This window comes from Tiliqua scincoides, chromosome 9, assembly GCF_035046505.1.
Source record: "Tiliqua scincoides isolate rTilSci1 chromosome 9, rTilSci1.hap2, whole genome shotgun sequence".
Classification (NCBI taxonomy): domain Eukaryota; kingdom Metazoa; phylum Chordata; class Lepidosauria; order Squamata; family Scincidae; genus Tiliqua; species Tiliqua scincoides.
In genome coordinates this window covers 10139379-10166225 of record NC_089829.1, presented here as the reverse complement: position 1 = coordinate 10166225, position 26847 = coordinate 10139379, and the positions used below count along the sequence as shown (strand labels likewise).

General features: G+C 48.3%; 1 protein-coding gene and 1 non-coding gene across 2 annotated transcripts; both read left to right on the top strand.

Moving 5' to 3' along the window:
• Window positions 1–603: 603 nt before the first annotated feature.
• Window positions 604–26595, top strand: LOC136659972 (ATP-dependent RNA helicase DDX19B). The gene is made up of 12 exons (XM_066636885.1): window positions 604–721; window positions 8275–8323; window positions 9117–9170; window positions 12770–12905; window positions 16063–16155; window positions 16679–16781; window positions 18631–18745; window positions 19805–19982; window positions 20511–20748; window positions 22346–22508; window positions 23302–23493; window positions 24454–26595. Exons 1-12 carry the CDS (start codon window positions 665–667, stop codon window positions 24513–24515), a joined length of 1440 nt encoding a protein of 479 aa, XP_066492982.1. The 5' UTR covers window positions 604–664; the 3' UTR covers window positions 24516–26595.
• LOC136660783 (small nucleolar RNA SNORA57) lies at window positions 11290–11430 on the top strand. Its single transcript, XR_010794911.1, has one exon. It is a non-coding gene; the product is annotated as a small nucleolar RNA SNORA57 (small nucleolar RNA).
• Window positions 26596–26847: the final 252 nt, after the last annotated feature.

Below are 26847 nucleotides of genomic sequence, written 5' to 3'. Positions count from 1 at the left end.
GAACAGACAAAAAAAGTTCATTATTCAGCACGTAGTTAGTCTGTGGAACTCCTTGCCACAGGAAGTGGTGATGGCATCTGGCTTGGATGGCTTTGAAAAGGGACTGGGCAGATTGGTGGCAGAAATGCCCATCCAGTGGCGTAGCTGGAGGGGGGCCGTATGGCTCTGTTCCCCCCCCCCCGCTGGTAATGGCTCCGAAGGGAGGGGTTGCTCGCCCATCCCCCTGCCAGGCTGAGTGCTCCGCCCCCCCTCTCGCTATGCCACTGGGCCCATCACGGGATACAAGCCATGATGACTGCATACAACCTCTGGGCTTTAGAGAGGGCCTACCTATGGATGCCAGTACAAGGGAGGGCACCAGGATGTGGGTCCCCTGAGGGCCCCTGATGGGCCACAAGGGGTGGACTGGAGGGGTCCTGGCCTGACCTAGCAGGGCTGTCCTGAGCGTCTTATCTAGAGGGGCAGCAAAAAGCAAGTGGCGGAACTCTCAGTCCCCGGAACGCTCGAGGGCGGGGCCGCGGTTCCGGGAGGGACGCGTTTAGACGCTGCACCTCATCCTTGCCGACTCGCCTCGTGCACATGCGCAGTTCTTTCTGGCGGCGCCGTTGCGGTTGGAGGTGTGCGCCCGGCCCGCTCCTTCCTGCCTGCACTCTCCGGCTCCAGCATGGCCACGGACTCCTGGGCGCTGGCGGTTGACGAGCAGGAGGCGGCCGCGGAGTCGGTGAGCGGCTGGGGGGCGGGGGGCAGCCTCCTGAGGAGGGGGCGGGGCCTCGCCCTGAGCCAGGGTGACACGGGGCTGTCCCCCACGCACGTGTGAGTCTCTGGACACGTGTATAAGGCACGTGTTCGTGCTTCAGGGCAGTGACTTGGAGCCTCCCCTGCTCTGCATGCAGGAGAACATAAGAACAGCCTCACTGGATCAGGCCATAGGCCCATCTAGTCCAGCTTCCTGTATCTCACAGCAGCCCACCAAATGCCCCAGGGAGCACACCAGACAACAAGAGACCTAATCCTGGTGCCCTCCCTTGCATTGGCATTCTGACATGGCCCATTTCTAAAATCAGGAGGTTGCACATGGCTTGTAACCCGTAATGAATTTTCCCTCCAGAAACCTGTCCAATTCCCTTTTAAAGGCATCCAGGCCAGATGCTGTCACCACTTCCTGCGGCAAGGAGTTCCACAGATCGACCACATGCTGAGTAAAGAAATATTTTCTTTTGTCTGGCCTAACTCTCCCAACACTCAATTTTAGTGGAGATCCCCTGGTTCTGGTGTTATGTGAGAGCGTAAAGAGCATCTCTCTATCCACTTTATCCTTCCCATGCATAATTTTGTATGTCTCAATCATGTCCCCCCTCAGGCGTCTCTTTTCTAGGCTGAAGAGGCCCAAATGCCGTAGCCTTTCCTCATAAGGAAAGTACCCCAGCCCAGCAATCATCTTAGTCGCTCTCTTTTGCACCTTTTCCATTTCCACTATATCATTTTTGAGATGTTGGCAAGTCTCGAAAGACTATGGTATCGTGCTCTGAATGGTGGTTCTGGAACAGCATCTAGTGTGGCTGCAAAGGCCTTTTTGAGATGCGGCGACCAGAACTGGACACAATACTCCAGGTGTGGCCTTACCATCGATTTGTACAACAGCACTATAATATTAGCCATTTTGTTCTCAATACCTTTTCTAACGATCCCAAGCATAGAATTGTCCTTCTTTACTGCTGCCGCACATTGGGTCGACACTTTCATCGACCTGCCCACCACCACCCCAAGATCTGTCTCCTGATCTGTCACAGACAGCTCAGAACCCATTAGCCTATATGTGAAGTTTTGATTTTTTGCCCCAATGTGCATGACTTTACACTTACTGACATTGAAACGCATCTGCCATTTTGCTGCCCATTCTGCCAGTCTGGAGAGATCCTTCTGGAGCTCCTCACAATCACGTCTGGTCTTCACCACTTGGAAGAGTTTGGTGTCCTCTGCAAACTTAGCCACCTCACTGCTCACCCCTGTCTCCAGGTCATTTATGAAGAGGTTGAAAAGCACCGGTTCCAGGACAGATCCTTGGGGCACACCGCTTTTCACCTCACTCTATTGTGAAAATTGCCCTTTGACACCCACTCTCTGCTTCCTGGCCTCCAACCAGTTCTCAATCCAGGAGAGGACTGCCCTCTAATTCCCTGACTGTGGAGTTTTTTCAGTAGCCTTTGGTGAGGGACCTCCTTCTGAAAGTCCAGATATATAATGTCCATGGGTTCTCCCGCATCCACATGCCTGTTGACCTTTTCAAAGAATTCTAAAAGGTTTATGAGGCAAGACTTACCCTTACAGAAGCCATGCTGAAAAACCAACACTTTTCATGTGTTCCCAGCACTTTTGTGGATGTGTGTGAATCCTTATTTTATTTATACTTTTTAAGTGCCATTGCTTCACATACTACCTTTACATATGAAAGGTGGAGTCTTGAGTTTATTAATAATAATGTAGTCTTTGGAACAACCCTGAAAATAAGTACTGTTATTCTCTTATTGCAGCTGAGGCTGAGAGGGAGTGGCTTGCCTAAGGCCACCTGGTGAGTTCATGGCTGGGTGAGATTCAAACCAGTGGAATCCTGATTTGTAGCTTAGTCTGTTTTGCCTATAGAACTCTATATGGCAAAACTGATGGCCCTGTATTAACAATGAAGCAGTAAGAATATCTGTAGTACTTTGGAACATTCAAAGCACTTTAGGTCCATTTTGCTATTGTCATTCTGCCAACAACCCTGTAAGGTGGGTCAGTATTATCCCATATTTCTGGTGGGGGGGAGATCAGCCTGCAAGAGAGTGACTTGCTTAAATCCACCTAGTTTGAGGGCCAGTATTTCCAGTCAGGGGTTTCTTAGTTCATTATTAGGTCTTTGAGACCTTGTGCTTAACTATCATTTTAGTTTGATTGTGTACATATATATAGATCATGTTTATGAATATGTATAAGATAGTATTTAGAGGTTTTGGTATTGAACTTAGACCTGGAAGACCCAGGTTCAAGTCCTCACTCAGCCATGAAGCTTCTTTGGAGCAAACATCTTCTTTCTCTACTTCAGTGGTGTTCTAACTGGGGTGTTGCGATGCCCCAGCCTGTGGGTCCTGGCCTCTGCCCCCTTAAGGGGCGGGGGCAGCCAGGAGACAGGGGGAAGGCAGCGGCACAATCTGCAGGATCGCGCCTCTCAGGGGGACTGCAGGGGCTTGGGTGCACTTGCCCAAGCCTCCTGCAGCCTCCTGGGGGTGCGGGGAGCCCTGCGCAACCTTCGGCAGGGCTCCCCAGGTCAGGAAAAGTGAAAGCAGATTGATCGCGCTCTACTGCGCAAGTCTGAAAGTGGAGCACGATGGCTCTGCTTTCCCTTCTGACGGGGCTGCAGGGACTGGGGTGCACTCACCAGTCCCCACAGCAGCTTCGGAGGCAGAGCAGATCTCTCCACTCTCCCTTTCCCTGACCTGGGGTGTCCTGCAGGCACTTGCGCTGAGCTTCCCGCACACAGGGATGGCTGCTGCAGGGACTGGTGAGTGCACCCCAGTCCCTGCAGCCCCGTCAGAAGGGAAAGCAGAGTCAGACGGCTCTTATGAGCCAGACCATGCTTTTTGATGTTGCTCTGCTATGATGTCAGTCACTGCTCAAAATGTGTGGTCACTAAGAAGTTCTACCTAGCCTGTCAGCCTCTCTCCCCCCCCCCCAATCTTTCTCCTAAGTATCCATTTTGCAAAAGGTTGTAATATAACCAATGGCTTGAAGGTCATTCTCAAATCTATCTAAACAGTCAGCATTTTAACCCCCTGGGTTCCAACTCAGCAATATATCTGACCTCTGCTCGACCAAAAGCCAGCATCAGTAACTGAAACTCATGTTTTGTTTTGGGAATTGCATTCTGCCACCTTGCAAACTCACAGTCACAGTGGCTGATAGTTCCTGGAAGCAGTTCCCTTGCCTACTGATGACTTTTTAACAGTCTGCTGTGGCTGTGTGCCCCTAAGCAGGCGCCAGCATATTAGCATGTGTTTTAAAACACAAGTGGATGTGTTTAAAAATATTAACCAGATAGGGTGTTGTAGAGACCATGCAAGTTTTACTGTGAGCTCATGTTGTGAATCTGCGTTGTGGAAGATCAGCTGAGGAGATCATATTGACCTCTATGAGAAGCAGGACTGTCTTGGCGTATCCTTCCAGGGTCTGTGCATTTGTCCTGGCCCTTCTGGCCTTCCACCTCCTGGTCAGTGATGAGCTTTTGGTTGGGTTTGGGCCATAGCTCAGTGGTAGAGGCCTTACTCTGCTTACAGAACGTCTCAGGTTAGGTCAGAAGGTCTTACCGTGCATACAGAAGGATTTGCAGGTAGGGCAGAGAAAGTTCTTCATCTGAAACCAGCTTGAGCCACTGCTAGTCAGAGTTGTCAGTACTGAGCTGAATGGAATGATGGTCTGACTTGGCAGCAGGCACTTCTCTGTTCTTTCCCCTTTGCCTCTGTTCCTTTTCTCCTTCTCCAAAACTGTAAGCATTAGGTTTCTTTATGAATAATTCTTATTGGTTGGATTGCTTTAATGTTATTGTATTGTAAACCACTTTAATATCCTTTTTGGATGAAAAGTGATATACAGATGTGCTCTGGTATTCACAGGGGATGTGTTCCTGCCCCCCCTCCCCGGATACTGGAAACCAGGATATGGAGACCCCCGTGCACCCATAAACCTTAACAGGTGAATAAATCTTCCTTGCACTGAGCGCTGTAAGCCTACAGGCTTACAGCACTTGCAAGCTGCCTCTGGGCAGCCAGTGCATTTAGGAAAAACTGAAGGAGGTCAACAGGAAGTGCTAACTTCACTTCCTGTTGACCTCCTTTTAGATTTTTTGCAAGTGCTCCAGCTGCAGAAGCACTTGCAAAAACTCAAAGGAGGTCAAAATGAGTGCTCCTTTTGACCTCCTTTGAGTTTTGGCAAGTGCTTCTGCAGCCAGAGCACTTGCAAAAAAACTAAAAGGAGGTCAAGGAGTTAGGTCAACTCTAAGGAGTTAGCACTTCCTGTTGACCAGTTTTTCCTAAATGCACTGGCTGCTCAGAGGCAGCTGTCAAGTCCCAGCTCTGTATAAGGCAATGTGAGCTGCCTCCAGCTCAGCGTAAGGAAGATTTCTTCACCTGATAAGGTTTTAAACCAGGTAAATGGGTGCGGGGGGGGGGAGTGCATCTGCAGATACCTGAAATTGCAGGTATGGGATCCATGGATATGGCCCCCCATACAGATTTAGTAAAATAAATTACTAACATCTGTTCCCTTACCCCAGGTAGAACTCTACTGGTGCCAATGATTCTCCTCGGAGCTGCACCTGCTGTTTAGTGGGTGCAGGAGGGCTGTGTCAGGTGGCACAGCTTGGGAGGGGGCATAGAATTTGGCAACAGCTTCTGCCACTCTCCCTCCAGCCTCCCAAGCCCAATCTACCCACTGGCCCTCCCTTCCTCTGCCCAGTTCGGCCCCCTCCCCCAAAAAACCTTCCTGCCCAGCACTCCTCAGATGGATTCATCCTCCTAGTATGGAGGCCCTGGCTTCTCCACTAGTGGGAAAGTGCTTTATGGCACTTTTATGACACCCACTGCCAGTAGTGGGGCTGGGGCACCAGTGGTATGCTGAATAGGATCAGGCCCTTAGTCTCCTTTTCTTTGGACTGAACAGACCAGGTTCTTTTTTTTCCAGACCACTCACTATCTTTTTTTCCTCTGACCCTGCTCCAGCTTATCAGTGTCCTTCAAATGTGGTGGCGGAAACTGGACATGGGACTGCTAGTGACGTCTGACTAGTGCAGATTAGAGCTATGATTTGCTAGAAATGTTCTGCAGTACAGAAAAAAATTGGGAGGTGCTGAGAGAGCCTACCAGGAGACTGCCTTGGTAGCCAACCAAAATTTGTGGTTGCCACCAAACCTACCCACTCTTGTGGAAGGGGTGAGCTCTTATCTGCATGGTCCTACAGAGCATCAGAGGTGCTCGCATACCCCTGAGACCCAGTGCAGCTCTGGGTACAAGCTCCCACTGTCCTGTCCCAGTTCAGCAAGCTGGTTTGCAAGCCTAGTTTAGAGGGGGAGCGCAGCGTGTTGTCGGCTAACTCAGGTGTAATGGCAACCTGTGGTTTGCTCCCAAACTGGAGGGGGAGAGAGAATTGCAGTGTTGCAAGTCTGAGACTCATTTATATAGTGCCAAGCTGTGACTTCGCATTGTATCTAAACTGAGTCATTGTCAGTAGCATGAAGAGTGTAGGCTTGGAGACATTGTCAGTTTAAAAAAAAAAAATCCAAAAGCCTCGTTCCTCTAATGCATTTGTTAGAACCCAGCCATAATGCTCAAAATTTGGGCAAGCTTTGGGTTCTCCAGAATTTCCTCAGGCTGGATGCTAAGTGAAGGGAAAAGGGGGGAAGGGGAGAGCAGGTGGACACCTCGCCCTCAAAGCCTCCAGTTAGTGACAAGATGATTCACTAGGATTCGTTGATTCATTTCCCTAGGCAGATATCTGGCTACGCCCCAGACTTCTGGGACAACCCAAGAACAAAATAGCTGTTGCTTCTCTTCAGAAAATGACATCCAGCAGTTGCTATCTTCTTTCTCTAGTGCTTATTGCAGCACACAGGTCCCTTGGAAGTCAGAGAACAGAAGTAAAAGAGGAATGTGGGAGCTGTAACGATAGCAGAGCTGGAGATGAGTGAAGATTAGCAAAAGCTTTGTTGGCTCATATTGGAGCTTTTGAACCATGCAACAGGGAAGCAACCTGTTTGTGGATTTCTAAAAGCAGCAGAAAAGGCAGGGAGAGAACCGGCTGAAAAACAAATCCACCCGTTTAGGTTTAATTGCAGTGCATCACAACAAAGTTTTTTCTGAAATTGGGGAGGGAGCTGTGTGTCTGATCTCGGTGCACTGACATGACATCACTAGGGACAAACATGACTGGCCAATGTGGAGTGTATGTGGTGGTGATGAAGGAGGGCAGGATAGTTGAATGGCGAATTAGGCTAAACTGCCTGGGGTTTTGTAGTCCAGGAAAAAAATCTGAGCAATAAAGGACATCACCACATCTTGCTACACACAGTGGGAAAAACCTTGCTTTTATCGGTCCTGAAACTACTTCCAAATTTGTTACTGGCTGGAGTGGTGAAGAAACCAAGCTGCCAACCGGGATTTCCCCAGTCTGAACCTCAACTCTGCCAGGAATTCTTACTGGCTGGCCTTAGGCCATCCGCTCCCTCTAAGTCTTCCCATCTGCAACATGGGAATAGTATCTGCTTTTCCCTCAGGGTGGTTGTAAGGGTTACAACAAGATACCAGTGAAGCACTTTGAATGTTCATAAAGGGCCACACAAATCCATATTAAGTAGGTGATCCGAAATTCTGGCACTAAGCGTTTAAAAATATGGTCTCCAACACATATGTATGTAGCAAGATGTGGTGATGTCCTTTGGGACAGATGATTTTGGGAAAGGAGTGGACAGATGAGAAGAAGAGGAGAGGTTATCCCCAGCTCTTAGCCTTGAAAGGGAAGCGAAGCCTCTATGTTCATAGACAGCATAACTGAACAGATGCAAGGGCCAAATGGGTTGACCGTCACCGGTCTGACCTCTGGCAGTGGTCAGAGGCAGTTGGCTTTTTTGAAGAGCAGAACTTTGGCTTGATCCAGCAGGGTGGTGCTCATTGTACAAAGAGCTGTACATAAATGAGTGCTCAACTATTATGTGGTATCACAATTTTTCTGGTGGTAGATCTGAGTGAAGGAGGAGCAATTTCTGCACATGTTCTGTTCCACCAGTGTTGCTGAATCTCTCATTCTACGGATGGGCATTTCATTTGTACCACTGTGTCATTCTACATATACATGTGTGTGTGCTTGCAGGTCTACCCATGCCTTCTAAATAGTGAAAGCTGCAAGCACGATTAAACCGGAAGTGGACTTTCAGGTTTTGTCGCACTTGCAATTTTCACTATTTAGAAGCTACGGAGAGACCTGCAAGTGCTCTGCGGGGCTCCCCATAGCCCCTGGACCCTGAGTGCCCATATGTTTAGTTTAAAAATAGCCCCCTTCCCCCACAAGGGCACGATCCTGGGTATCGCTTCGCTGCCCCCCCCCTGCAAAGACTTACCATAGGAGTAAATCTCACAGGAAGTTTGAGAACCACTGTCCTAAACAAAACACTCACCAATTCTGTGCTCTTTATCTTTGTGTACCTTGTATAATGTAGTTTGTGTGACTATTTTTTGCTCTGCCTTCTTCTAGTTGGGCAACTTGCATCTGAAAGATGAGAAGTCCAAGCCAGCCTCCAATGGTGAGTCTGGTGTGGAGGGGACACGGCACAGTCTTAGCACCTCCACCTTGTTTGGCTCAATCCCTGGCAGCACATCCAAGGAGGGCAGGGAACTGACTTGGATTTGTTCCAGTGAGTGTAACCACAATTAGTGGGTTGACCCAGGCTCCTGGGACTGCCCCTTCTTTCCCTGTCTCATTTTCTCCGGAGCTGTCCACTACAGAAGATAGTGTTAACATTGTGCCCTGTTTTAGAGGTAAGATATTTAGCTTCATTTGTATAAGATCTGGACTAGGAGTCTGATAAGTCCACAAGAAGAGCCCTGCTGCATCAGGCCCAGGGCCCATCTAGTTCAGCTTCCTGTATCTCACAGTGGCCCACTAGATGCTTGAGGGAGAACTCCAGGCAACACCTGTATCTTGTTCCACTCCCTGGCATCTGTCATTCAGACATAGGCTGCCCTTAAAACCCAGAGGTTGCATACAATATCATGATTTGTCGCCTGTGATGAACTTTCTTCCATCTATCTGTCGAGTCCCTTTTTGAAAGCATCTAGGCCAGGTGCGCTCACATGATGTTGATGATGATTAATAAGAATATTTGTATACTGCTTTTCAACAGGATTAGTTCTTGTTATATCTTGTGATAAGGAGTGCCACAGATTAAGATTCCACAGACAGTATTATCTTTTATCCGCTCTGATTTTTCACCAGTCAATTTTAGTGGAAGTTTAGATAGATGCTTGGGAGTTGCATGCACAGGGTATAGTTAAGGAAGACTGAACTAAGCTGCATTATTGTCTATTCACACTTAGGTGCCGTAGTCAAGGCAGATGAGAATGCAGAGAAGACTGAAGAGGAGGAAAAAGGTGAGTGTCGCATGCTCCCCTGGTGAAGAAGCAATGGTTACTGGAATGTGTCCTTGTGTGTAACCAACCCCAGGTTCAATTCATAAGTTCAAGGACAGCCATTGCTGTTTGGAGCCCGGGATTGCCCTGGGCTGGATCCACCAATGGTCTGATGTTCTGTATAGGACAGTGTTCCACTGGTGAGATGTTGCACAGACAGGTTATGTGTGTTTTCTCTGAAGGAACTGTAGCCTAGGTTGACATGGGGTGGAAAACAAAAAACAAAATGGGTTTACTTGCTGAAAAGGTGCCACAGCTCTGCCCTGGCCAAAACCACACTACTGTCCTTGAAAACTCAGGTCCCTAAATGTCATGTGTTGAGGGAAGTCAGCCTATACGTGCTCAGAGAAGCCCATAAATATTGTATTCTTCAACTCTGGGCCTCGCTATAGTAGATAAGTTCCTGGGTTCAATTTGGATCTCTGAAAGTGCTCCCCCTACTGCGGCTTTGTCTTAAAACAAACAAGCAAAATCAACCCTCTCCCATTCCATTTTTAGGATATGCAATTCCACAGAACCTCAGTGCTTCTAAGCAGCCTCCGTTCCTGATGTCTTGAACTGGCAACTTGTGCAACTGGGAGCATTTTTCTATGAAATGCTTTTGGGGGCGGGGTTTAAAAAAATTTCCATGTGATTGGGCACTCGCTGGTGTAATATTTCTAAATTGCTTTTCTACTCACTGCACCCTCAGGCAACATACAATGAAAGTTTTAAAACAGTTCAGCAATTTAACACAATTTTAAAACAATCAGTGAAATGAAGCAGAAGGGAAACAAGTTGTCTGAAAAAAGAACTTTGAAGATGAAAGTTTTTGTGCCAAGTGGGGGCTTTGTGGCCGCCTTCAGGAAGGCAGTTGTGCACAGAGGGACATGAGTGCTGGGCTGCCACTGGATCAGAACAAGGGGGCCCATCCAGTCCAGCTTCCTTTGGTGACCCACCAGCTACCACAATGAGACATCCACAAGCAGAAGAGGAAAGGCAGACATGTTGCATGTCATTGCACCCCTACAGTTGGCATTCAATGGTAGCTCATATTCATCATGATCAGTAGTCATCAGTGGACCATGAATTTGCCTCTTAAAGCCATCCAAGCTAGTGGCCGTTGCTGCATTATGTGGCACAGGCTACTGGTTCCACAGGCTACTGGTGTGCTCTGTGGAATCTCTGCTTTTTGTCCATCCTTCGCTTCCCACCAACCAATTTGATAAAACTGGTTTTAAACTGGATTATCCTCCTCCCCCCCCCCCGTGTTGTGAGAGAGGGAAAAAAAACCTTCCCCTAATGTGACCACCTGACAGCTGGCATTTAGAGGTATACTACCTCTGGACATGGAGGCTCCATGAAGTTCTCATAGCTAACAGTTGAATAGGCTTCTCTTTCTCCATGAATTTTTCAAAAGTCATCTAAGAAGGTGGCCATTGCCACATTTTGTGGCAGTTTGGAACGCACAACTGGGTCTGTGTCTGCCCCAATGCGTGATGGGTAGCCTACTGCTTCAAAATGTGGCAGTGACTTGCTGCGTCGTGCTAGCATTGTGGTAATTTATCCAGATTCATGGGAGCTTGCAGCCTCATCAGATTGCTGGCCTCAACAAACGTCAGTTTTTGTCAGCAGGGGAATTCTTGAACTCTGTGCTGAGCAGCAGGGAAAAAAAGAGGTTCCTGGATAAAGCCTGGCCCTTCCAGCCTGACTCGCTGCCATCCAAATAGAAGCAAAACATTCCCATACACTAGAACAGTGATTTTCAACCAGTGGTGCGGGTACCTCCCGTGGTACTTGAGGTGGTGCCTGGTGGTACTCGTTGGACCCCTGAATCCCCGCTGCCTGGCAGTGAGACCAGAAGCGCCACACAACAAACAGCAGTGAGAGGCTCTCCTTGGTGGGCAGAACTCCAAAGCAAACTTCTGCTCTTGAAAAAGCCCTCCTGTGTGCCCTGAGCTTCTCACCAGTGCTTGTTGCCTCCCAATCCCTGGTGACATCATCCCCAGTTACTTCTGGTGGTGCTTTGAATAGGTGAACCATGTGAAGTGGTATGACAGAGGAGAAACCTTGGGAAACACTGCACTAGGAAAAGCCACAGCCTCCTTTTCTTGGCAGGTCTGGGCGGCTCAGTGCCCAGGTCTGTTATGTCCGGAGGCAAAGTAACCTCAACCCAGTGCTCTGTCTTCGGTGCCAGCGGCTCCTCCATCTGCTGGTTCTATCCTCAAACACTGGGACAAAAAAAATTAGATGCCATACCTGCAGATGCTACCAGGGGTTGATCCAAGGACTGTCTGTCTTTGAAGCAGGGGCTATATCAGAGAGTTACAGTCCCGTCCTGCAAAGGCAACTGGCATTTTGAGAGAGAGAGAGAATAAAGATGATGGTTCATAATCTACAAAGCAAAACAGGGCTGGAGCAAGACAGCCAGCAGGGGAAACAGTTGTTGGTCTTCATTGAGCATCCAACAGAATAAAATGTGTGTGTTTGACTTTAGGAAGCTGACAACTAGGGGGCCAGGCAGCATACACTGGAGAAGGAGTTCCATCCACCCTGAAAAATCCCACATCTGTGTCTCTTGCAGAAGTCAGGGGAGAGCAGAGCAGGGCCTTGGGACATGAACTAGCAGTAGGCAGACCTATCCCTGCATTTTGTGACATGCCACATTGTCCCTGCTTACAAACACAGACTGGGATCCCAAATCTGTCCCAGTCATGACTTCAGCCCACCACTCCCATAGCCTGCAGTCGTGCCAACGGAATGCATACTACATGTTGTGGGGATGATCCCACAGAAAAGTAGTTTTTTTAAAAATTGCCTCCTGTTAGGCTCTAACCTAATCAGCTGTGGGGTCCAAGAAGAACCGGGTGGTTTGGCAAATCGAGGATGGGATCTGGTGTGTTGAGATCCACCCCTCAAGTCTGCTCCCCATCCCAAATCTCCCCCTCCGCACCCACAGTTCACCCCTCCATCTCCTTACCTGCTCTAGTGCAGTCTGGGCGGGCCATTGGCGTGCGCTGGTTGCTCCTGGTGTTTTCCTCTGGTGGCTCCCTGGTGCCCAGCAGCACTGTGCCATTTACAGCTGTGCTGTTTACTACAGTGGAACGTAAGTTCTGTTGTGGTAACTTTGTGATAGGATTGGGCTTTAATTCTCGCTGACGTCAAATCCCAGTGATTGATTGTTGCCCCTGAAGAAAGGCAGCATACCTAGATCATAAGGGCAGAGACTTGTGTGTCCTCTCTTTGTAAAGCACATTGTGCACAGATGGTGCTGTATCAATAGTAAGTTCCAGGGATGTGTTGGCCTGCTTTCAGTGGGACTTAGTTGTAGCTGGCTTCTTTAGACATGATCGATACAGCTCATAAGGTCAATGGGGGTTGAATGGAACCTCTGTCGTCTCATAATTAAAATGAAGCCTGCACTAACAGTGGTTTTGGCATAGTTTTTAAAAGCCAGACTGAAGGCAGTGCCTTATACTGTTGAGTGTGCATCTCTCCTGTGTGCTATTTTGTTGTTTGTGGGGATGACCGTGCAAAGATTTTAACTCGGCTCCTTTCCTCCCCCACCCGCTCCCCCTCAGAGGACCGAGCCGCCCAGTCGCTGTTGAACAAGCTGATCCGCAGCAATTTAGTGGACAACACAAACCAAGTGGAGGTGCTGCAGAGGGACCCAACGTCCCCCCTGTACTCGGTGAAGTCTTTTGAAGAGCTGCGGCTGTAAGTGCATTTCTTTGCTACTCCTGTAGGGGGCTTGTGGTGGTGGTGGTTCTTTATTTCACATGGCCCACTCAACTCCCTTCCATTTTTCTCAGTAGACTCTTCAAGGGGAGCCTTCCTCTCTTCCATTGTTTATGTAGCACTATCAGTGTGAATGATGGAAACAGAGAGGGAAAGGGGGTGGAGGTGGGGCAGACGGGGGAAGCTGATGCCATTGTTTGAGCATCCTGGATTGAAACAAGTCACTGTAGGGAATGAGAATGAGGACAGGTGCCAAAGCCTTTGCAGAAAAGGTGGGGGTTGAAAGGAAGCCAGGGAGGAGGCGTCCTGCTGGTGTTCCAGGAGGCAGCCCCAAGCAGGAGGGGCAGCAAGGGAGGATGTTCAGACTGTTGCCCTGCACAGAGTTTTCCTGGTTTTCAGTAGGCTTCCTGGTGCCAGAATGCCCCAGCTGGCATGGACCAGGGTGGTAGTGTGCTAGACTGCACTGCTTCCATGTGCTGGTGGGGAGGTTGCTTTCAGATGTGTGCCTTTCCCAGGTTTCTTTCCTGCCTTTTTTTGGTGCCCCTGTCCCGCCCTTCCTTTCAGGCTCTTTCACCTACCACTAGATGCTACAGCAGTGGCAAGTGGAGCCTGGCTGGCAGCACGGGGCAGACAAAAGCAAGCATCTATAGCTTATTGCTTCCTCCGCTGCATACCGAGAGGGAGATGGAGAGCATCTTATGTAAGGAGATGCAGCCTCTGTGCATCTCAAAGAAGCAGAGGAAGCTTTTCAGAGAAGCAGATGAGTTCCAGGGGACCTGTAAAGAAGTCCTGAACAAGAGAGCATTAAAGGTACCAGGCAAAACTGGAGCAGCTTCTTTCTCCTCGTCCTCAGCACAAATACATGGCAAACCCTAATGCTGGATTGCCACGACTTGTGCTACCTGCTGATTTTCCTGTTGTGCATGAATGTGAGGGGTATGTGTGCTTGTTGCAAGTACAAACTGTGCTAACTGCCTTACTGAGTTCCTAGTCCTCATGGGTTTAAAGAAAAGCATGGGAGCCCATGGGCATTGTTGACTGAAGCTGCCGAGAACATGAAAGGGCTAACCAAAGGTGGGCAGTGTCCTCCTCCACGCTGATGGATATTCCTCCTCCCTTGCTCCTGTCACTGTGGGTCTGTTTCCTTTCCCACTTATGGGTTCAAAGGCAAGCTCTGTCTTCCGTACTTACAGTATTTTTGTGCCATGATTGTACATGGCACTTTATATAGAATGAAGTCCCTGCCCTGAGGAACTTAAATTCTATATCAGTGACCTTCAACATTTTGGTGCCACGACCCCAATATAGAAATAAAGCATGAGACTGGGGACCTCACTGTCGATCCTGTCTTCCTCCCAGGACCCTATCCACCCACCCCCCCTGGTCATAACCTGCTACCCGCCCCTGTTATGCCCTCCTAGCACTGTTCACTATAACCGGATATTCTTATTAGAGAACAGAAGAAGTCAACATGAAGCTTGGCACTAGTGAAAGCTATTTTAGCACAGTTGCTAAGGTCCTGAGCAGGACTGGGACCTTAGGTATGTGAAGGGTACACCAGATGCCTCCCCCTTACATGGTGGTTCTCTAAGGTCATCAACTTTCTGCATTTCCATAAGATGCTGCAACCCCACAATTGAGGCTTCACAGCTCCATTAGGATTCTGACTCAACTGTTCTAGAGAGACACAAGAGAAGAAATAGAGAGACATGGTAAACAAGGAAAATACGTAATGGATTCAATTACATATACCTGGTATTAGTTGCAGAGTTATTTGGGTGGAGCAGAAGGTTTTTTGGTAGTTGAGGGTGGTGGACCTGGAAGAGCAAAGGCCATGAGCTATTGTGCAGCAGATGAGAGCTAAGAGGTGGGGGGGGGGACAGGAGGGATTTTGAAGGCAAGAACAAGACGCTTTTGCGAGATCTGAGAGTGAACAGAGAACCAGTGAAGGGATTTAGGGACTGGGCGATGTAGTTGAAGTAAATACAGTCACTTCACTCCGTCCAACCTCTCCACCTCCTCCTCCTGTCCATCTTTCTAAAGACCTACTCCTGAGTTCCTATCGTGATCGAACACCATGCACGTTTACTGACAACTTCTCTGATTTTGAACTTGGGGGGCTGGAGGCAGCTGTCAAGGCCCCACACTTTGGATAGACCTGGCATACATTTTCCCATTATCTGCATCCTGGATTCTCTGTTCATCCACGTTGCTGAATGCTCTGTTGGCAACTGAAGGGGTGACTGCTTCTCTTTCCCTGTGGAGCTCCCTCTTTAATTGCCTTCATTACCCAGTTCATACTGGCTATTCTGGAGGAGGCTGCCTCCTTGCCGCAGAATGGAGCGGCTTCGTTTTCATCTGTGACTTTGTCACTACAAAACTTGTTTGAGATGATGTGCTTTCCTCTGTTCCGGGAGATCTGGAGCCCTCGGGTGAAGACACGGAACCTAAGCAAATGATAGCAGTGTTTGGAGGAGTCAAGTCTCCCATTCTCTCCCTGCAAGTTGTTTCCTTGGCAACTGCTTTGCGAGAGCTGAGCCCCTGTCAGTTTCCCAACTTAACTTTTCAGAGGGCCAAACCAGATGCGATTGTGGCCGACCCATCTTTTTATTTAGAGGTCTGCCTCAGTACTTTATGAAGCTGGTTCTGGGGGGTGATGGTACAAAGAGTAAAAGGGATGTATAAGTGACAGTTTCTGAACCTGGGGCCGGCATTGGGGCAGACCAGGCTGGGTGTGGCTCCAAGACCATTAAAAGGCCCACCCAACTGAGCCCCAGTGCCTGCTTTTAGAGGGTGGCAGTGCAACTTTTGCGACCAAGAGAGTTGCTCAATTGTCTGCTTCTTTCGCTCGTCCCATGTGCGGAAGGGCTTCCGGAGAAAACCTGGTGATGCAGAAGCAACTCACTTGGCCGTTGCTCTGGTGGTGCTGTTGAAGGTGAAAGGACCTGTGCTGCAAGGCAAGCACACACACGTAGCTGAGCCCCAGCAAGCTCACTTGAGTGATGGAAGGCAGCAGTTGACGCTCCATCGGTGGCAGTGTCTGGGCTCACCCACCTTAGCACCCACAATATCAATGGCTGTTCTCTTTCTTTGCACCCTCACTCAGCACCTCTTGTACATTCTCTCTTTCTCCTAGGAAGCCACAACTTCTCCAGGGTGTCTATGCGATGGGGTTCAACAGGCCATCCAAGATCCAAGAGACTGCACTGCCGATGATGCTGGCGGAGCCGTATGTATTCGTTGCTGCTGCAATTGGTGGGCTGAGCCGGGGGGGGGGCTTATGCTCTGTGAAATTCTGCGGGACCCAGGCATTCGTGTGACCCACACCAGGCTCCACTACATGTACAACCTGTGGTGGATTATGCAGTGGGCCACACCTGCTTGCCCACAGGAAAAGTCCTGCTCCTTCTCACCTGTGGGAAGATTCCTTTTGGATCCTGAATCTGGAAGTTCAGTTAATCTGCCTCGCTTGTGATGTTACTGTGGCCAGGTAACTGAAGATTCATGGATGAGAACCCCAATAATCCAGGCCCCCAGTAATCCAGGCTACACCACTTTGGAAGTAGCACAAGGGCCCCCATTATCCATATTGGAATGTGTGTGAATTCTTCGCATCTTTGTATCCCTTCTGTCTCCCTCCCATAATAATGGGATTTGAATTAAAAGGGCTGTAATTAAATTAATTAAAAGGGCTTGGCAGCAATGTCCCTTGCTACTGTGCTGTTTAATTTCTTCTCCTCTCTTGGTGTCAGCCCCCAGAACCTGATTGCGCAGTCTCAGTCTGGAACTGGTAAGACGGCGGCTTTCGTCTTGGCCATGCTGAGCCGGGTGGAACCTGAGAACAGATACCCGCAGGTAACAGGCCTTGGAGCACAAACTCATGCATAAGGGACATGCCTTGTATTGCTCAGCTGTTAGCATTGGTAAACCTCACCTTTCTGGTTTTTGTTCCTTGCTCAATGGTTCTTGAGAGTGATAGTTGGCTGTTCAGTTTGCCAAGGCCCCTTTGGTTCTGATGCGTACAGTGAACAGGAGATGAAAGACAGTGCTTCAAAGGTGGTCTTTCTGTTTGACAATGAACTTAGTTGGGTTGAACGTAAGTTAAAGACCCATCAGATTGGGGGGGGGCGTGAACAAATGTGCAATCAGACCCACTGGTTCATCCCAATTGTATTGTCTTCTGACTGGCAGTGTCTCCTTGGAATCCCTTGACCTTCCCCATCACTTGCCTCCAGGGATCCTTTAACTGGGGCCTGAATCAGGAACCTTAAGTATGCACTCTGCCACTGAGCTGTGCCTGTACCCCCAAGGTGCACTTCTTTCTTCTCACTGACTCACTTAGGGTTTCAACCAGTGACCCACCTCTGGCTATATTTGCATATCCCTGCCCCTTCATCCGCATAGTCCTCTGCATCCTACTTCTGGTCCATGCATTCCAGGATCCAGTGGAGATGTAGTGATAGGGGTTTGGGTAGGGAAGAGACCTGGACTGGATCCAGATTCATGGAGGGGGGGCAGGGCATTCACAAAGGCTATGGTGGTAGGGTCTTTCATAGGAAGCTGCTGCCTGACCCAGAGTCAGACTTCAGTCTCTCTGGCCAGGTATTCTCTACACTGAGTAGCAGGGGCTCTGCAGGGTTTCAAATGGGAGTGTCCCTGTATGCCTTTTCCAGCCCTTCCTGCAGATGCTGCTAGGCACTGGGACCTCCTGCTTGCAGAAGACTGTGGGACTTGAGCCAGAGCCTCTTTGCCCAGAGACTCTATGGGATTATATGTTGGGAGTCTGAAAGCTTGATGGGTGCGCTGTGTACTGTAAAGACATGATTATGCAAATTCTGCAGAGGTTAATGGGACTGCTGTGCCCCATCTGGGCTGTTTAACAACCTCTTGAGCCATTTGTAGCCTTCCATAACATGCAACTCCCCCCCCCGCCCCCAGCCTAGATGCCTGCATCAAAATAGAGTAAATGCTCTGCTTTTTTTTTTTTTTTGTGGTCCAGCACCATCTAGAGGAGGCCACCTGAACTGTTTAAATATCCCAGAGAATGCGCTATGTCTGATGCGCAGTCAATGGGTCTCCCAAGAATGGGCTTCTGCGCTCTTAAGCAGCATTTTAAAAGTTTCCAGAGAAGATGCATCCTGTGATTTCCCCACTAGTTTCTCTTGTAATGGCAGTTCTTAAAACTGGGTGCCGATATTCGCTGTCGGGGTCCATGTCATGCATGGAGCTCAGCTTGGAGCTGTGCAGCTCAGTGAGAACAGTGCTGGGAACCCATTGGTCCTTGGGGTACACTTTTTGGGTGGCCCCAGAGTTCGTGTGGGTTTGGGTTTTCCGCATCTGCTGATTTAAATTTGTTTTTAAACTGGAATTTTTCCTCTTCAACCACGCATGCAGATGCAGTGGAAACTTATAAAAGAACCATTATCAGAAATGTTTCCCAACTTGGGTGGGTCTGTAGCTGTGGTAAAGCCTTTGCGTGGTGTGCAGAGTCCCAAAAAAGCCTAGATAGGGCTGGGAAAGATTTCTTATCAGGGATGCTAGGAATAAATGTCGGTTATTCACTGATCTGGCAGCAAATCAAGCCAGGCATAGATGGACAGCACTTAGGGGTGATGGGACAATGACGACACCTAACAAATTAAGAAGTGTTTTTGGTGAGCCTTCCACAGACTAGCATTCCAGACCCGCCTCCTTTCTCTTCCAGTGTCTCTGCCTCTCCCCCACATACGAGCTGGCCCTTCAGACGGGGAAGGTGATTGAGCAGATGGGCAAGTTTTACCCAGAACTGAAGCTGGCCTATGCGGTTCGAGGCAACAAACGTGAGCATGGACCTTTCGTGTTGGGAGTCTGGGGGTGGGTGGGAAGAGATTGGAAGCAAGCCGGAGTAGATGGAAATCTGGGAGACTGATGGGTGCTGGGAAAATAAGAGGGGGTTGGGTGTAAATGCGCCACAAAGGTGCAGCTGTGCAAAGCAGGTTGTCACGCATCCGGTGACTCCTCTGCAGGAATTGGAGAATGCATTGTGAAGGGTGATGTAGCTGTTTCTCAATGAAGCAAGGTCAGTCAGAACTTGCCTTTAGGCCCACCATCTACTGACCCTGCTTCGATAACTTACCTACACTGTCTGGGATGCAGTGGGACCTCCTTGATCCTGGAACTGAGGAATTCCCTCTCGAGGGAAGCTGGGTTACATTGTCCTTCTCTGGCTTTTCAGTGCTAAGTCAACAGGCTTTTCTTTCAGAGGGCTTAACTGATTCTGAAAAACCTTTAAACTGAGTCTAAATGACAGTCTTGTAGCCCTGTAAAACCTCACCAGTAGGTGCCATGAGACTCATTGTTGGTTTAGCTGCTGCAACCAACATGGCCTCTCCCTCCAAAAGCTTTTAAGCAAACTGGCCACTGCAGTGTCAGTGCCAATGACTGGTTTCTGTTGGTGGCTGTGTGTTGGGTTTGGAGCTTGTGAGGTACCATAAGTCACCTTCTAGATTTATGTGGGTCAAAAGGCAGGGGATCAGTCTCTTAAAAGAATAAAATAATCTGGATATAGCCCTTAGTTTTACTCAAGCCTAACCTTGCCAGGTTCATGAGCTTGAACTGGCCTCTTAAGCCTGTGATATGATGGGCAACCTGTTGGCTTAGCTACTTAATGTGCATTTTCTCATGGCAAGATTGAAGCATCCTGTAGATCTGAGCCAGACCTGAATCTTTGGTTCAGTGGCCGCTGGTGGGCAAAGGCCAAAACGGCTCAAACAGGAGTGGCACAACCTACTCCAGTGGGGCTTGCACAGGAAACGTTTTTGTCCATATCTTCTCTGGAGGAAAGAGAAAGCTCTGGTGTTCTCCTGCTCAGGGCAGGTCTTGATCCCATCTCTTCCCAGTGGAGCGCGGACAGAAGATTGCGGAACAGATTGTCATTGGCACCCCAGGCACTGTCTTAGACTGGTGCTCCAAGCTGAAGTTCATTGATCCCAAGAAAATCAAAGTCTTTGTCTTGGATGAGGCTGACGTCATGATTGCCACCCAAGGGCATCAGGACCAGAGCATCCGTATCCAGAGGTGAGACAGGGGGCCTCTATTACTGTTTGTGCTGATGTCAGGTTTTGTGGTGCAGTTGCTCTTGGACCAACTTACTGTCTTGCATTTGTCTCCCACTCAGAGGGGCACATATGGTCCCTCTTCTGTTTTATCCTCTCAACACCTCTCAAGGGAAGGAGGGTGGCTAGCCCAAGTGGTGATTTAAATTCAAAGCATCCTAGTCTGAATCTAGTGCTCTGATCACTACACCACACTGTCTGTAATCTGCACATCACAGATTGCAGCAGAAATCACACTGTATTGGCCTTGAAGAATTTGGGACCCGTGTCATAGATGTTTGTAGCCATTTCAAGAACTTTGTAATCAAAAAGTGGGGTACAAGATGGGGAATGGGGTTTGGAAAGCTTGGCGCTAGAGCCCCCTGCTTTGCATACAGAAAGCCCCTCGGCTGAGTAGACTTTGAGCCTGATCCAGCAGGGCTGTTCCTATGTACTGAATGCAAATCCAGCTGAGAATACAGACATGGCTCTTTTCTCCCTGATCTCCCAGGATGCTTCCCAGGGATTGCCAAATGCTGCTCTTTTCAGCCACCTTTGAAGACTCTGTGTGGAAGTTTGCTCAGAAGGTTGTTCCCGACCCCAACATCATCAAGCTGAAACGCGAGGAGGAGACTCTGGACACCATTAAGCAATACTACGTCCTGTGCAACAGCCGTGAGGAGAAGTTCCAAGCACTTTGTAATATCTACGGCGCCATCACGATCGCGCAGGCGATGATCTTCTGTCACGTGAGTGGTTGGAAAGAAGAAAACCCGTGTCTGGAGTAAAAATGGAGATTCAAATGTGGTTGCTTGTCTCAGAATTTGGCTTCCTGAAAATCTCTCCTTTCACTTCTTTCTAAACCCTTAACATGGCAAACAAGTGTTTGAGTGCAACCAACAGTTTTCATAACTTGCAGAGTCATAATGAAAAAGGAGGCAGCAGAAAATCTGTCTGGTGTAGCGTACAAGTCCAGCCTATTTATACTCTGATTTTTTATACACGGATTTGACTCAACATGAATGGCCCCTGCAGATGAGAAGGAATGTACTGATCCCTGGAGAAGGGGAAAAATGCACCCCTTTAAAATCAAGTTAAAAAACTGAACAGTCCTTTAACAACAGCCTCCTTAATGAGAGAGAGAGAGGGCAGCTAGTTGACAATCCATCAGTCCTTCTCTCTCCGGTGCACCCCTCCCTTCCCCCTAAGCACATGAAAGAAAGGTGATCACTTTTCATTGGTGAAGGGAGGGGCTGAGTGTAAGCTCTCAGCTCTTTGTAAGCTCTTGGAGGAGAACTGATTGATGGATTGTCTTCTTAATTACTCTTATCCTACATCATAAAGGTCATCAAGGCTGTTTTTAAATCACTGGAGCAAAGAAACTTTGTTTTTTAAATTGATTTGCTATAGTGCGTTTTTCGCCATCCACGGTGAGTGCTTGGAACCCACGCAAATAATTAGTCTCAACCTGTAATTTAGATAAGTGTTTTTTGCTTGGCACAGAGCTTCTTGTCTTGCACAAATCCCCACCAGAGTATGCCAAAAGCAGGCATGTGGTGCAAACCTGCACCTAGAAACTTTCCTTGCCACAAATAAACATTGACCTCTAATTGGTATATGCTTGGTGGAGAGCTTTGTGAGATTCAGAAGCCTGCAACCTTTGACTGGCTAGAGAATTAAGGAAGAGAGTCTTTGTAGCCTGAGAAGAGAACAAACTGGAGCTATCTGATAACCTTCTTTTGAGGTCCTGCAGACATAAAAGTCCCTGGTCCCCTCCCATTGAGCTGTGCCACCTTGTACTCCATGTACTCTTCCACAACCAGGCCTTGATTTGTTCAGAGGTGTTTCAACACTCCCAGCCTCTCCTCTTCCCCCATTTTCTCTGCATGTTTGAGGGTTGCACTTACTGGAGCCAGTATGACCTCAATTGAATCACAGGGGGATTTTCCAGTTTTTGTTGTTGTAATTGTATTTCCATGGAGCTTTCTGTTGAAGGAAAAGTGCATTATTAAGATAACTTATTTTTCTGAGACCCCAAGAGAGTCAAAGTTGGAGGCTGTTGCGTACTCCACTTACTAGGGACAGTGTGTGAAAGAGGTCTTTTCCCCTGCAAAAAATAAGTGGGTGGCACTGCTTCCCTTCCCCATCCCCTCCTCAAAAAAGATCCAGGAGTCATTGAAATTTGTTTGACAGTGCTTGAATGGAGGCCTGAATGACCCCAGTAGTGGATGTAGGAAAGAAGCACTTTACAGCAAGATGAGCGATGCGAGACAGTATGCCTGCGATAGAGGTTCTCACTTCCATCCGCAAGAGTCCTTAAGAGCTCCCTATGATGACCCTTTGCAGACTCGCAAGACGGCTGGCTGGCTAGCAGGGGAGCTCTCGAAGGAAGGTCACCAAGTGGCCCTCTTGAGCGGCGAGATGATGGTGGAGCAACGGGCTGCAGTGATTGAACGTTTCCGCGAGGGCAAGGAGAAGGTCTTGGTGACTACCAACGTCTGTGCCCGAGGTAATGGCGGGGGCTCGGCTCTGGAGGAGTGACTGGCTGTATTTTTAGGGCAATCTGTGCACTGTGTGTGTTGGTGTATGCAGACATTCATACCCAGGTTTACTGTGCCATGAGAAGTCCTTTTCTGATGGCTGTCGAGGGATGCGTTACCAAAGCTCCAGGTGTTGGAGGAAGCCTATCTGACTACCAAATGCAAGGGAGTGGTAACAGGTTGCAGGTGTCCTGGGTGCTCCCTGAGTGGTCTGGTGGACCCATGTGAGACATAGGAAGCTGACCTAGATGGGCTCTGTTCCTGATCCAGCAGGACCTATCCTTGTATGTTAAAGTTCTTGAAGATTTTTGACGGTTTCTGCTGCTTCATGCATTTCTGCCTCTCTAGAAGTTGCAGTAGCGGTAAAATACATTTATAGAATTCTTCACCTTCTTTGCCACCACCTTGTAATAAGGCCAGTTGCTGGCCCCTCTAGATTGAGGGGGGCTTGAGAAGCAGGGGTTTGTCTAAAGGTGAAACATGAGTTACATGGGCAAGTGCAACAGCCCCTCTACCAGCACGTGATGGGATTTCATGAAAAGGGAGAGTTTTCATTTCAAAATAAAATGTGTGCAGCTGTTAGAAATGGCAGCAGGCAGCTCCATCAGTATTTTCACAACATATTGGCTGGGAATTCATTTTGAACACTTGGGAGTGAGAGATGAAAAGGGGTCTCCTTAAGCTGTGAATGTTGATGCTACAGCATCTGCAGCATATAGCAGAATTGCAGTCCCCTCAATCTCCAGCACTTTCCCCCTCTAGGGATCGACGTGGAGCAGGTCTCTGTTGTCATCAACTTTGACCTCCCGGTGGATAAAGACGGGAATCCAGACAACGAAACGTATCTTCACCGCATCGGCCGCACGGGGCGCTTTGGCAAGCGGGGCCTGGCCATCAACATGGTGGACAGCAAGCACAGCTTGAACATCCTCAACAGGATCCAGGAACATTTCAGTACGTCCTTTCTGACTTCCTCCCTGAGTGGCTCACAGGCTCTGAGTTGTTGCTGGGCTCTCTGTCTTGGAGGCTGTCTTTGTCTAGTTCTGCGATGTGCTCAGAGTTAAAGCCATGTGTGCCATTCTGGTGGTTCCCCTTTTCAGAAATAAGTAAGGTTAGAGGGCCAATACTGGTGTGCCTAATGCTTTGTTAAGAACAGGAGGTCAGACTCCTTCCCTAGGAGCCTACAGTTTGTAGTCGAATGTAGGGGAGATGGCAAAGAAAGAGGAGGGAAACTGAGGCAGGCATAAACAGCAAATGCAACGCAGAGTTGTTGCAAATCCCTGTAATCTATTGCTAGGCAAGTAATCACAAGGATTGTTCTGGGAAGGGTAAAAGGGAAATGTAGGCATTTATTTTCTGGACATGTAATTCCTGGCAAGGGAATTTCCTGGGAGATTACACCCTAACACTTGAACCTCTTTCACACTTCAACTGCTTCACACTTCAACAAGAGGTCTTTGTGTTGGCCAGCCCTGGGGGGAAGCTTCTGGGAACATGAAAGGCACCCAGGTGTCCACCACAGAAAGCAAGCTATTTACATGTCATTCATTCAACTGCATTGCGCCTGCAGCTGTTGAAGTAAAGGATTTGGAGAGGAAGGAAGGTTTGGGGAAGTGAATAGAATCAGCCATAATTGTACAGTTCTCTGAACTTAGGCTGTGGCTCACTGACTGGCTTCTGCACTCCTGTAGCTAGATAGATCGTGGTTAGTGTGCAGGTTGTTCCATGGATGTTCCCCCCCTGAGCGGGGGCTGCAATCCCCAGTATCACACTGCTCAGGGGGGCTGCATGGGGGCTTGGGTACACGTAAGGGTGCGGGGAGCCTGCAGTGCCCTGTTCCATGGATTCAGAGAACTTTCCTTTTGCGACGGTTCTCATCCTCCCTGATCCTCTGATTCTGTTTCCTTTCCGCAGACAAGAAGATTCACAAACTGGATACAGATGATTTGGATGAAATAGAAAAAATTGCAAACTGAAGTGTGGCTGCTGGATCTGGTGTGCACACCCTCCCGCGGTAGCTCTCCCACTACAATTTGGATCAGCATCCTGATTGGCACAAATCCTTGCCAATCACACGCAAAGGGACGTTTTTAAAGATAACAAATACACAGAAATTACCTCATCTTTTAAAAAAGAGAAAGAAAAACTAATAATAGTGGCTGGACTCAATTTTAGCAAAAATGTGCAACTCCTGGGAAAGAAGCGATGTTTACAGCAACTTTTAATTTCTTTAGTTTAGCCTTAAAAATGGGAAGATCTCTTAAATTCTAAAGATGTAATGATGCCAAAAATATAGCCAATTAATAAGTAGGAGGGAGACTTGCCTGCTTTTATCTCTGATCAAGTGGGGAGTATGTTTTTAAACAGCCCCAGGCAGACCACTTATCCCTAGGTGAACTTTTTAAAAGGAAAAAATGTGGAGTCTGGTTGAAAATGCAGGCCTTAATGAAAGAGGGGCTTCACCTCTGGCACACGTTCCCAGAGATTTGCATTCTTTTCATAGAATAGATGGCCAGAGATTGTTTTCTTACTGCTTGGCATCAACAATTTAGCTTGCATTCTGGGAAATGTAGTCTTGCAAGGAGTCAGAGATGCTTTGTCCAGAGCCCCAGTTTGAGTTCCTGGAGGGGATGTCATATCTGTGAAAATGCACAGTGCAGAAGGTACCTATAGAGCAGTTGTTGCATTAAAGAACAGGGCAATGGTGAAAAGTGTCAGCTTTGATCCAGGGGACAGTAGAACATATTTCAACTTTGCTGCACCAAGTGGTCAACCTGTGAGCAGAACTGGTTCAAACCACAGAAGGGACAGGCAGAGATAGGGCATAAAAAATCTCCATGTTGTCAGTGGTGACACAAGCAGCTCCCTTGGTCACTGCCTGACAACCAAGAGACTGCTGGGGATTGAGGTATGAGGATGTGAAGGTCAGGTAGGACAAGGCAAGCGGTGAGATCAAAGGTGAAGACTTGTACTGAGAGCTCTCAATTAACCTCTGAGCATCTTTTGCCTAGAAGGACGGGGGGGGGGGGGTCACATTTTGGAAGGGTTCCTTTCTTAGACAAAAGGTGCTAGTTTTTCAAAGCACTGTGTGAGCAGCTCTGTGCATTTTGGGATATACCACCAAGCAGTGGTATTGGGTGGCCTCTGTATATATGGCATGTGCTTAGCTATTAACAGAGGTCATGCAAGAACTCTGGTTGGTGGATTGTGCCCAGGGCTGCTAGACTTCAGACTGATCAGCTGCTATAAAATAGATTAATGTTTTTATTTGGGTGTGGGGACCACGGTGACAATTGTTTTAACCAGAACTGTCCCTTGGGGTGGGCCGCATCTGCCCTTTCAGCATTAAAAGCAGCTAGTCAAATGTATTCTAAGAAGTGGGGAAGACCACCAGTCCCACTGTGAATCTATTCTTTTGTTCCAACAAAGATTTTCCCTTTAGTGTTTGGGTTTTCTTGGTCTGCTATAGCAATGGTAGATGCACAAGGAGGTTTGGGCTTCCACCTGACTTTTGTGGGAAAAATAATTTCAACTATTTCTCTTCACAGTAGATGGAAAATTGAAACCACCATCAACCCCCTACTTGGTGCAGGAATCCCTTCTAGACAAACCAATTGTGAATTCTGAGTGCTGAGTGTTTCTCCTCCCTTGAGCATTTTGGCTGTTACTGATTCTGTTCAAAGACAGAAATGTGGATTCTTTTACCAAGTAAAAAAGAGAAACGCAGACATACAAAACTCATTTTTAAACACGTACCTAAAATTTTAGGAAATGTGCATGCAGCTGCCTATCAATTTATGTAAATGGCTTTAGTGGTGGTGGGGTAGACTGAAAAACCAACCACAGATTTTGTATGCTTGGGTATATCTATTTTTATTCCACAAGAAGTGGCAGGTGAGCGTGTGTTTGTGTAGCAGAGGGTCTTCAGCTGCCTCCTTTGGGTACTGCTGCATGACAGTGTGATGGCAGCAGGCGAGCGTTGAATGGGCGCAGACGCTGCTGGGCCAGTGTACTCCAATATACTTTTCAGTGGGAATAAAGAACACAAAAGATTGACATTGGGCTTCGGTGCCTTTCATTTCAGCATCCTCTGAATTGGGGTAGGCTCTCTTGTCAGGCTGACAATAGGTTGCCTGTGTCACCTTGCTTTGCAGCCCTGAAGTGGAGAGAGTAGCAGGTCTGTTCTCCAAAACAGGTACAGTGGGGCTGGTGGAGGCTGAACACCCTTCCCCTTGCCTTGGGAGTTAAGGACAGTGGTAGCCAGCCTTTTGGGCACCAAACAATTCAAACAGGGGCCTTAAGCAGAGT

What these genes read in the sequence shown, in the direction of transcription:
- LOC136659972 (XM_066636885.1), top strand. Translation starts at nt 665, where the DNA reads ATGGCCACGGACTCCTGGGCGCTGGCGGTTGACGAGCAGGAGGCGGCC. An exon ending in TCTTTTGAAGAGCTGCGGCT is followed by an intron (nt 12,906 to 16,062) that starts GTAAGTGCATTT and finishes TCTTTCTCCTAG; the next exon opens with GAAGCCACAACTTCTCCAGG. An exon ending in TACCAACGTCTGTGCCCGAG is followed by an intron (nt 22,509 to 23,301) that starts GTAATGGCGGGG and finishes TTCCCCCTCTAG; the next exon opens with GGATCGACGTGGAGCAGGTC.